The following is a 12382-nucleotide window of genomic DNA, read 5'->3' as shown; positions in this document are numbered from 1 at the left end:
ATACAAGAATGGCTCAACAAGCTGCCCCTTAGTCATTAACATACATTTTTACAATGGCTCTGTAATTGTAAAGTAAGTGACTGTTTGACACCGACTGCAGGAAATTACCATCTTTTGCGGTGTGGTTGAGGAAATACTTGCATACCACCAAAAAGAAACAAACAAACAAAAAAGAAATATATATAAAAATGCAGTCAGATACATATATGAAAAACATTCATTAATTAAATGTACTCTCTGATCAATGCCGAATATGAACCTCCAATTTTCACAAAGATTTCCCTCTGATCACCTTTTACGATCATGTTCTCAGATTAACCTTGGAGTTAAATAATTCTCAAGATCTACTGAAATAACTACAGCTGCAGACATGAAAGTTATAATAACATGCTTCTCGGAAAACTGCTTTTTAACACCAGTTATCCTGTCACACCAGTCCCAGACCAAAAAGTAACATTAAAAAAAAAAAAAAAAAAAAAACACAAACAGTCATACTTAATCAGTCAACTATAAATAGCAAGATCCAGAGGCTAGAAACATGTTTCTGCCTCTTAAATCCTAGTCTCAGAATAATCCAGGATTCATTTGTGCAGCAAGTGACAATGATAATTGTTTCAAAAGTGAACCCTGAAAAAACACATTTCAGCTATTCTACCTCAGGATAAATCATTTTTTACCATCTTTTGAAATTAAGAAATAAACTATGTCACATAGATGTCAGATATCTCAGTTAACAAGTACACAATATAATGCATCTGGCATCTGGTAACAACAACCAAATAATCTCAAGATCTCTTCTTCAGTAATACATACATACATACATACAGTAACTGTTAAAATTTGTGATATATGTTTAAGGGTGGCACTGAATGGTGACTCCCCGAGCCAGCCTTTGAGGGGGGGGGGGGGGGGGGGGGAAGCATGGGCCCCTGAGGCAGTCCCAAGCCCAGTTAACTGCTGAGGGTTGCATCAGGAAGGGCCTCTGGCGTAAAACCTTTGCCAAAACCAAACATGCGAATCACCCACAATAATAAGATCATACCAGAACGGTCAAGGCCTGGGTTAACAATGACCGCCATTGGTACCAATGACCTACAGGGAACCAATGGAAACTGGGCAGTTGTAGGTCAAAGAAGGAAAGAAGGAAGGCGTGTTCGGAAGCAGAGAGAGAAGAGGAAGGCAAGAGTCTGGGACTGGGAGTAGCAACTTTGAATATTGGGACTATGACAGGAAAGGGTAAAGAGTTGGTCGACATGATGCAGAGAAGGAAGGTGGATATATTGTGTGTCCAGGAGACCAGGAGGGAAGGTAGTAAGGCTAGAAGCTTAGGAGCAGGCATTAAGTTGTACTATCACGGTACTGACCAGAAGAGAAATGGAGTAGGAGTTATCTTGATGAGAAGGAGAAGTTCTTGAATGAGTTAGATGAAGTGATGCAGAATCACTTAATCACGTGATGAGAGAGTGGTAATTGTTGGAGACTTCAATGGCCATGTTGGTGAAAGCAATAGAGGGGATGAAGAAGTGATGGTCATATTTGGGACAGAGGATAGGAATGCAGAGGGACAGGTTGTGGTAGATTTTGCATAAAGGATGAAAATGGCTCTAGTACACTTTTTCCAGAAAAGACAGGAACATAGGGTAACTTATAAGAGCGGAGGTAGGAGGATGCAGGTAGACTACAACTTGTATAGACAAGGTAACCTGAAAGAGATCAGTGACTGTTAAGTAGTTGTAGGTGAGAAGGTGGCCAGACAGCATAGAATGGTGGTTTGTAGGACAACTCTGGTAACAAGGAAGATCAAGAGGATAAAGCAGAGGACAAAATGGTGGAACTAAGTTGGAGGAGGGAGGAGTGTTGTATGGTTTTCAGGAAGGAGTTGAGAAAGTGTCTGGGTGCTCAAGGTGAGCTTCCAGATGATTGGAGAACTACAGCTAGTGTTATCGGGGAGACAGGTAGAAAAGTGCTTGGTGTGTCATCTGGAAGGGAAGTAGATAAGGAGACTTGCTGGTGGAATGAGGAAGTGCAGGAGTACACACAGAAAAAGCAGTTAAAGAAGTAAAGAGTAAAGAAGTAAAGAAGACGTAAAGAAGTAAAGAAGAAGTGTAAAGAAGAAGTAAAGAAGAAGTGGGATACTGAGAGGACTGAAGAGAACAGAGAGGAGTACAGGAAGATACAACATAAGGTAAAGATAGAGGTAGCAAAAGGCAAAACTAAGGGCGTATGATGACTTGTATCCTCGGTTGGACAGTAAGGAGGGAGAGAATGATCCTGTGGGGGTATGGAAGTGTCTAGGAGAGGCAACTGTAGTTTCTGACTGAATTTTTCAACAAGATCTTAGAGACCGCGAAGATGCCTGAAAATGGAAATGAAGTGTGATGGTGCATATTTTTAAGAATAAGGGGGATGCTCAGGATTGCGGAAAATATAGAGGGATAAACTCGATGAGCCATACAATTAAGTTATGGGAAAGAGTAGTGAAAACTAGACCGAGAGCAGATGTCAGCATTTGTGAACAGCAGTATGGCTTCATGCCTAAAAAGAGTACTATAGATAGAGTATTTGCTTTGAGAATAGTAATGGAGAAGTACAGAAAAGGCCAGAGGGAGCTGCATTGTGTTTTTTGTAGATATAGAAAGAGCATATGCTAGGGTCCCAAGAGAGGAACTCTGGTATTGTATGAGGAAATCTGGAGTGGTAGAGAAGTATGTTAGACTGGTGCAGGACATATATGCTAGCTGTGAGACAGTGATGCAGTGTGCAGTAGCCGTGACAGAGAAGTTCAAGGTGGTGGTGGTGGTAATCCATCAGGGATCAGCTCTGAGCCCCCTCTTGTTTGCAATGGCGATGGACAGGCTGACAGATGAGGTTAGACAGGAATATCCATGGACCATGGTGTTTGCAGATGACATTGTGATCTGTAGTCAGAGCAGAAAACAGGTAGAGGAAAATCTAGATAGGAGAAGGTATGTGCCGGAAAGGAGAGGAATGAAAGTTAGTCGTAGCAAGACAGATTATGTGTGTGTGAGGCATTGAGGCCTCAGGGAGTTGGAGGATTTCAGGCACTTGGGGTCAACAGTTCAGAGCAACAGAGAGTGTGGAAAAGAGGTGAAGAGACGGATTCAAGTAGGTTGGAATTGGTGGAGAAAAGTGTTAGGGGCACTATATGATAGAAGACTATTGGCCAGAATGAAAGGAAAGGTTTGGAAGACGGTGGTTAGGCCAGTAATGTTGTATGGACTAGAAACAGTTACAAAGACCAAAACACAGGATGCATAGCTCGAGGTCGCAGAGATGAAGATGCTAAGGTTCTCTTTGGGAGTGACCAGGATGGATAGGATCGGGAATGAGTCCATCAGACGGACAGCACATGTTAGATGTTTTGGAGTGGAGAGAATGTCAGAGAAGCCAGACTAATGTGGTTTGGTCATGTACAAAGAAGGGATTATGAATAAATTGGTAGATGGATGCTGGATTTGGAGCTGCCATGCAGGCGGTCCTGAGGAAGACCAAAGAGAAGATTTATGGACGTAGTTAGAGAAGATATGAAGGTAGTTGGTGTGAGAGAGGAGGATATAGAGAATAGGGTTAGATAGAGAAAGTTGATTCGCTGTGGGGACCCCTGACGCGAAAATCCAAAAGGAGAAGAAGTTCAACCCTTTGACAGAGAACTCCCATGACTAATGTGATCCAAATAACTTACATGTTGAGGGGTTGGGTAAAAAATTCCCAGCTGACCAAGGTGACCCCCATTCATGGCTTTTAGCTTTCAGGTAAATGCTCTAAAAATGTCAATGAAACAGGTAGCGTGTGAGTGTACATGTCAATTTATCGGTTCAGTGAGAAAAACAACAAAGCATTTATGAAATATCAAACCTTGAATCTTTAATGAAAATATCAATAGCCATGTCAAAAAACAAAACAAACAAACAATAAATAATGTGATTGCTTTTTGTGTGAGTGTGTTTTCGGTTTCAGCTACACAGTAGATTTTCTATGCATGATTTGCTTTTTTGTAGTCCCTTTTTTCAACTATACCGCAAAGTATTATGTTTTTTTACTGGCTCCCAAAGTGCTTTCATTTTTTAATGTCATGTTCTCACAGTTCCTGTAATCTAGGGTTTCCATTTTTTTCTTTTCTCAGACCATACTGGTTCTCGAAACAGCAGCTATTTTGAATCAATTCCATATATTATATTATATTGTTATGAATTTAATCAAAATCAACCTAGCAAAGCATCAGTTTTTGCATTTGTTGGTGAGATTTCAGGAGCTGATTTACTTAAATCATCAAGCGTAGTTTGTGTTATCACATCACCAAGTTGTACTGAACAAACAAATAGAAATAAAATAGTCTCACAAATCTGTCTCTGGTTGTGCAATGCATAAATGATAACCTGAGTGGTTTGTACACCTGAAGAGAACTCACTCAACAAAGGATGTTTTGACCAGGCTTACTGATGTGGAAATAATGTAAGAACACTCATTTTTTGAAGACAAATACTTTTTTTTTTTTAACTTCGGAATGGTGAGTGGGTTATTTGCTACTGTATTGGTGATATGGTAAAACTATCATATCATAATTCCATATGGTCGAAGCCATTTTTAGTCTTTGAATAAGATTAGAAAATTAGCTTGACAGAAAACAGTGAAAACCGTTTTCCACATCGTCATTCACTTTTAATTTTCCAATTTCCTATATTTCATCCCTGGTAAACACACCTGTGATTCCTGGCTACTCTCTTCCTAGTTCCCCCACAGAGGACGGCAATGACTTCACTCAGGAATACACACACAAATACACAACTCACTGGTAATTATACAATCCCAACAAATACATTGACATGCAAAGATGCATAATTTTGTCCCCATCAACATGATCCAGGACAGCAGATGAACCATTCAAAAATAATTACTCCCACTTGGCATTGCCTTATTGCAGCCATGCCATTAACCTTGAGCATCATCTGATTGAAAGGTTCTAATTTTCCCCCAAACTACTCTCATCTACAAAACTTGAAATGCGGTGACAAAAGTGGTCTAAATGCCTACAGCCTTGCCTATGGTTGCATTAATAACTTGCAATGCATCCTGACTATCCACCTGGGAGGTGAGGGGAGTGTAACTGGATAATGGAAAGATAGTTCACACTGAAACCACCCATTAAGAAGCTAAATTAGTGGTTAGGCTTAATGGACCTTCACAAGCTGAGTGTGGAGTATTACAAATGGCCACCTGCCACCGTGAACAGCTTCATTTATCAATTTTACAAGATTTTATCTCCAATTTGGATAGATATGTATGCTGTTCACTGCAGATTAATGACAAATTGGGAAAGAAACAGGAAAAAAATAGTTTGAAATCCAAAGCTATGTGTGTTGCCATGACAACTCTCATTTTAATGCTGATGCAACTGTAACATTCATTTAAGAAATGTTATTGGTTTTAATTCGACAGTTTTCAGACTAATCTCTGAGCTGCAGCACAGTAAAACTGCAAAGCCTATTATGTTTCTTCCAGAGACCAAAATTATTGCTGAATCTGGGCAAATTGATGAGTGAGCAATCTTCGATATATTGACCACAGACATATTTTAATGTCTGTGGCTGGTGTTGCGAGTTTAACAGAGGAGGAAATCACTGTACAAACAGTAGTAAAATAAACAGAGTGTGTTTTTGAAAGCCACAATGGAAAATGCATCATATTATTTGTCAGCCATTGCATATAAGGTATCAGATGAATTGGACTCAACACTGGCAGTTGTTTAGTGTATTTATCAACAATGTTGTTATTTAGCTTTATTTGAACATTTTAAATGATGCTTCATATTAAAAAAAAAATGCCACATAATTCACATAATTTCACATAATTCACAGCAAAGATGAAATATGCTTAAAACAAAGTTCTGTGAAAAGGAAGACATGCAGGTAAGTATAGACTCACGGAAAGCTGTATAGAACTCATGTAGACTGAGGTGTCCATCATTGTTATAGTCATCATAACGCAACAGGTCCTGCATAGAGCACTCCAGCAGGTTGTCCTCCAGGTGTTCTTTCACTGAGATCTAAAATATAAAGTACAATATACTGGTAAATCATATGACTAAGCAAAATAAGGGGGTTTGAAGATTTACAAAGACTGCATGGGCCACAGTTTTTGAGGTTTAATGGAAAATGAGGAAAGAAAAAGAATAGCTCACTAGCAACCCATCCCTTTTGTTGTGATTTCTATTTGTTTTCCCCATGTCAATGAAGGTTCTCAGTCGTCCAGATCATGAACAAGCATTGCTAGGTCTTATTGTAGTAACTGGATTTCTTTCTCTTTTTTTGAAGATGTTTCACCTCTTATCTAAGAGACTTATTGAGTCTAAAGAACTATTTGTATGAGAAAAACTAAGACCAGTTGCTGAAAAGATAGGATTGCTTTGTATCTTAAGTTATTTGTTCTAATATGAAACAAACGTATACACGTGTTCCTGTAACTCCTGGTCTGGTAATAATAAACCTCTAGGAAAGTGATATGGTGTGAAATATTGCTTATTTTTCAATTCAGTACTTATTTCACAGGGTCTCCAAACAACATAATTGTACATCTTCTTCACATGTAAAAAAAAGCCAGAACCAAGTGTTATCTAGAACAAGACATACAACAATAATGAAAAAACACATGAATGACTTTTAAAGCAATTTCCTCATTTGAATTACATGAGGTAAATGAATATAGCACTTGCTGATCATATACATGTACCCAAATGTGAATTGACATTATCATTTATTTTTTTTGTGCTGACACTAATTTTCTCACACCAATCTAATCCAGAGCATGGGATTAACTGAATTTACTATTTATCTTTATAAAATGATCCAACTACTTCTATTGTAGTCACTTGATTTATGATCTGCAGCTTCAGTGAGTACAACCACCCCAGCCCCAGAAAACTGAGTTTATATTGAACTTTGACTATAACATTTTTTGCTTACAGTAGAAGCAGTCAACTCCAAATGTATCGCAGGCTAATTTTCTTTAATCTTCCATCTTAATAAAACTACAGTAGATTTTTGACTGTTAAAGGGAACATTTTTCCCTTACTATTTTAACAAGCTCGGCCTAGACCGTTTGCATAAAAATGCCTTGAGAAAGTATTATGAATTAGTCATATACACACCAAACTGGACTGAGCCTAATGCAAGCATTTCACAGCTTAACATTTTAGGGAGAAGAACTAGGTTCTGTTTTATTCCAATAATGCTTATATACAGATTAAAACTACAAATGGAGGGAATCACTCTCTGTGAAACTTAATGAAAATGGAACAAAAAGAAGGAAAAATTATACCCACCTTCTCCAACTCTTTACTGGCCAGCTGACCATCATGATTGAAATCTAAATATTTGAACATTGAATCCACCAGAGTTTTCTTCTCTTCTGTGTCCCTCTGCTGACTCTTTTCTCCATATTTCAAGATTTTATGTTGCATGTCGATAAGATTTCGCTTGAGTTTGCTGTACTCTGACATTGTACATGCCTTGCCTAAAAGAGAAAACACATGCATATACAAAGCATAGTGTTACTTTTATTTATACAAGCACAAGCTCTACATCTTTGCATTTGTATCGACAAAAAAAAAAATAAAAAAATGAACCATAGACTGTAACTGTACATGGGTTTTCACACATCCTTGAGTGTTTGTGTATCTAAATAAATGCAATTTTTGCTTGCATACATAGATAGCCGTTGCGGTACAGTGGGTTGAATCAATCTCATGTAATCCTTAAATCAACATGGCAACAGAAAGCTGAACATCCTCATTTAAACCTAATCGAGGCCCTAGTCCTCCTTTATGTTATAATTAAAGGTCATGTTCAAACTAGAATCCAAATCAAGGTTTGGAGATTAAATGAATATTTAATCTCCTCCGGAACTCAGCAAATTTTAAAGCCAATAAATTGATTAAATTGGATTTTAGAGATTTAAAAAGCAAAGCTTTTGGAAATTTATTATCAGTGCCTCTTGGATATAAATTCTGTAGCAAAGTCATTGTGTAATGGTCTATATTCTCTTTAGTCCTCTCAGTGTCCCACTTCTTCTTTGCTGACTGCTCTCTCTGGATATACTCCTGCTATTGCTCATTCCACCACCAAGTCTCCTTATCTACTTTCCTTCCAGATAATACACCAAGTACTCTCCTACCTGTCTCCCTGATAACATTAGCTGCAGTTCTCCAATAACCTGAAGCTCTCCCTGACCACTCAGTTATTCTCACCTCCTGCGTGAAACCTTAAAAACACTCCTCCCTTTTTTTTAGCTTCCACCTCTTTGTCCTTTGCTCTGCCTTCGTTCTCTTGATCCTCCTTGTCACCAGTCATCCTACAAACCACCATCCTATGGTGTCTGGCTACACTCTCACCTACAACTACTTTGCAGTCACTGATCTCTTTCAGACTACCTTGTCTATACAAGTTATAGTCGACCTGCTTGCTCCTACCTCTGCTCTTATAAGTTACCCTATGTTCCTGTTTTGTCTTGAAAAACAGAGTTCCCAACAGCCATTTCCATGCCATTTCCTTTTTTCAAAGTCTATCACCGTCTGTCTTTCTGCCTTTCTATCCTGTATATCAAATCTGCCCATCACTTCTTCATCCCCCTATTGCCTGTACCAACATGCCCATCGAAGTCCACACCAATTACCACTTTCATCTCTGGGGATATTCTGCATCTAGCTCATTCCAGAACACCTCCTTCTCCTCAAACTCACATCTCATCTGTGGGGCATAGCCACTAATAACACTGAGCATCACACCTTCAATTTCCAGTTTCAGACCTATAAGTCTATCTGACATTCTTTTCACCTCCAGAACAGTCCTAATAAACTCCTCCTTCAAGGTAACTCATACCCCATTTCTCTTCCTGTCAGTACCATGATAGTACAACAAGTACAAGCTCCAGAGCCTCTAGCCTTACTACCTTTCCACCTAGTCTTCTGGACACACAGTACATCCACCTTCCTTCTCTGTATCATGTGGACCAACTCTCTAACTTTTCCTGTAGTAGTCCTGATATTTCAAGTCTCTACTGTCAGTCCCAGACTCTTGCCTTTCCTCTTCTCTCTCTGCTTCCAAACAAACCCCTGAAAGTGTCTGGATAATATGTCAAATTTCAACCCAGGCACCAAATAAGTGGGAGTGAATAGGAAACATTTTAGAGCACTCTTAGTGGGCATATTTTTGTCAAACCTTTGTTTAGTGAACAGAGAAAAGTCAGTGTTCTGTTTGATGCTAAGGTTTGGATGTACTAGTTAATACAAGCAGTATTTAAAGTCATAATTGTGTGTTTTTTTTTACAGTAAAATAATTTTACATATTTTGCAAATCTGTATTTTCAAAGTTTTAGGGATTGGTGTCAATACGACTTGAAAACATCATGTCCACTTGACACCAAGCAAAGTGACAGAGGTGCCTCACCACTGTCTTACTTTAATAATTTCATAAAGATGCCTACCTGAAATGAATGACGGTGAAAATATTGAAATGTGCATTTTTTTCTGATTACAGTAAAACTATTGGCGTGCCTGCAGGTATCATGACAAAATGATAATGAGCACATGGGCAGTGTGACTCTGAAACTTCTGAATTATGTGCTACTGCAACTGAAAATTAACAGTTATGAGAAACGTTTATCGGTTGGTCGAGATGTATTGATGTTAAAAATGTAAAATTTTAAATTTCAAATTCCACAATAAATACATAGGATTTATGACGCTTGAGTTACAGGGCATTACAACAACCACCAATGGCTAAAGTTTGGCTTTCAAAAAAAAAAAAAACAAAACCACTATCACTATGGTACATGAATACACACTCAAATCAAAAAGGACCAGCTGTTATGCTGTGTAACATCTTGCATTTACACCAGAAATATCTGCATGTTCTTTGCAAAGACAATGTGCAATCTAATAGCTGCCACTTGTGTCAAAATCTTGGCAAAATCCCTGTTCAGTGTTAGTCTTGTGAACATGAGTAAGATCAGACATGATGAATCATCACCTTACTCTCAATCTCTTTCCTTTCTGGGAGGACAAAAATAAATGAATACCCTCTGTGCTGATTTGATTATTGTCAAAAAGGAAAAGAGGAATTCTTCCATACGGTCTAATTTACTTTTCTGTTCGAAGTATATGTGGAGAAAGCAGGTGATTATTACAGCAAATAATGTGTTGAGTCTATTTAAAAATATCAATCCATCCATCCATCCATACTTTTCCTGCACTCAGGGTCGCGGGGGGATGCTGGAGCCTATCCCAGCTGCCATCTGGCGAGAGGCAGCGCACACCCTGGACTGGTTGCCAATCAATCACAGGGCCACATAAACAGACAAACAATCATGCACTCAATAAACACAGCATTTATTCCTGCAATGGTTGGAAATATAATTGTTGATTCTGGGGACTGTTTCAATTATTATTCAGCTAGATATGAGCTCTCATATCTGACAAGGGAAACAAATACATGGGTATTAAGAGATTCTTTTCTATTTGTTTGTGAAACTATCCTTGGTATTTGTTTTGATAATGTGAACAATATTCCTACACCAAAAAGTGAATAAATAGACAATATTTTATATTTATATTTAAAACTAGGTTTTTTGATAGTGTGAGCAATATTTGCTACACCAAAAAAGCAAATAATTTATGAGCCATTGTTAGTTACAACCTCCTTATTCCTCAATGCACTCTCGTTGAATTCAATTATACATACATTGCCTGAGTACCAGCAGGTTGTCTGTAGGTTTCCCTCACAACACATTCAGCAGAGTGGATCATAGAAAGCCTTATCTGAGCCAGTGCAGCTTGGCACTGACTAAATAAGAAACCTGTTGCTACACTGACATTATTAGCAAATCAGCAGAGGAAGAAATTGAACACTTGCATTCAAATCCTTTCTGCTTATAAGGGAAGTAGCTTCACAAACTGCACAACAGCAACATAGACATCAGCCCCATGTCTTGTCTCCTCTCTCTCCAACTCAGCACTCCCTCACACCCTGTCAGGACAATCTTGTCGGTCTGTGGAAGAATCTACCGGAAATACAAGAGAACAAAGAACACAGTGACTTCAGTTGTATCCAAGGCCCTCCTGTATGGGAGGAGTGCTCCTCGGAAAAATACTGATCACTGTTGTGACAAGTGTTGTTAGCATCACACTGCTGCTGCTACCATTTTGTCAAATATCTCTCCTTGGCCCAAACGCAGATCTTCTTCTTCTCCTTTCGGCTTTTCCCTTCAGGGGTTGCCAGTGTGAATCAACCTTCTCCATCTAACCCTATTCTCTTTATCCTCCTCTCTCACACCAACTACCTTCATATCCTCTCTCACTACGTCCATGAATCTTCTTTGGTCTTTCGCTAGACCTCCTGCCTGACAGCTCCAATTCCAACATCCGTCTACCAATATATTCTCTATCCCTGCTCTGTACATGACCGAACCATCTCAGTCCGGCTTCTCGGACCTTCTCCCCGAAACATCATTGCTGCATTGTGCTGTTCCTCTGATGGACTTATTCCTGATCTGATCCATCATGGTCACTGCCAAAGAGAACCTTAGCATCGTCATCTGCGACCTCTAGCTCTGCCTCCTGTCTTTTCATCATTGTAACTGTTTCTAGTCCATACAACATCGCAGGTCTCGCCACCATCTTTTACACCTTTCCTTTCATTCTGGCTGATAGTCTTCTATTGCATAGTACCGCTGACCCTTTTCTCCACCCATTCCAACCTGCTTGAACCCGTGTCTTCCTGTCTTTTCCACACTCTCCGTTGCTCTGGACTGTTGACCCCAAGTATCTGAAATCCTCCAACTTCTTGATCTCCACTCTCTGTAGCCTCATCGTTTCCACCCGAGTTCCTCTCATTCACATACATTTATTCTGTCTTGCTGCGACTAACTTTCATTCCTCTCTTTTCCAGAGCATACCTCCACCTATCTAGATTTTCTCTGCGCTCACTATAGATCAAAGTGTCATCTTGAAAAACCATGTCGTAATGCCAGCTAGTGTTGTGTGTGGCTCAGTGGTAGAGTGCGTGCTTCATATGTATGATTCCTGGGTTCAATCCCCAGCATTTTCATTGTAAGTCACTTTGGTTAAAACTAAACTAAAACTCCCGTAACTTCATTGTATGGCTTATCAGCTTTATCCCTTTATATTTTCCGCAATCCTGAACATCCCCCTTATTCTTAAAAATAGGCCCCCTCACACTTTGTCTCCATTCAATAGGCATCTTCTCACTCTCTAAGATTCTGTTGAATAATCTCATCAGAAATTCTACCACTGCCTCTCCTAGACACCTCCACACCTCCAGAGATATATCATCAGGACCAACTGCCTTTC

At 39.2% G+C, this 12382-nt stretch overlaps 1 protein-coding gene across 4 annotated transcripts in view; it reads right to left on the bottom strand.

The window, feature by feature from the left end:
* The window catches only part of fstl4 (follistatin-like 4), a 141011-nt gene that overhangs the window by 44817 nt on the left and 83812 nt on the right, over nt 1-12382 (bottom strand). For all 4 annotated transcript variants that reach the window (XM_086177008.1, XM_086177010.1, XM_086177011.1 and 1 more), the window contains exons 5-6: nt 7340-7530; nt 5944-6064 (exon numbers count right to left, since the gene is read on the bottom strand). In XM_086177008.1, coding sequence (XP_086033134.1) covers nt 5944-6064; nt 7340-7530 — 312 coding nt within the window. The remainder of the gene's footprint in view (nt 1-5943; nt 6065-7339; nt 7531-12382) is intronic.

This window comes from Fistularia commersonii, chromosome 29, assembly GCF_037954325.1.
Source record: "Fistularia commersonii isolate RoL2024-O1a breed Wild chromosome 29, RoL_Fcom_v1.0, whole genome shotgun sequence".
Classification (NCBI taxonomy): domain Eukaryota; kingdom Metazoa; phylum Chordata; class Actinopteri; order Syngnathiformes; family Fistulariidae; genus Fistularia; species Fistularia commersonii.
Note: the sequence above shows the minus strand (reverse complement) of the source record. Positions and strands in the feature narration are given on the sequence as shown.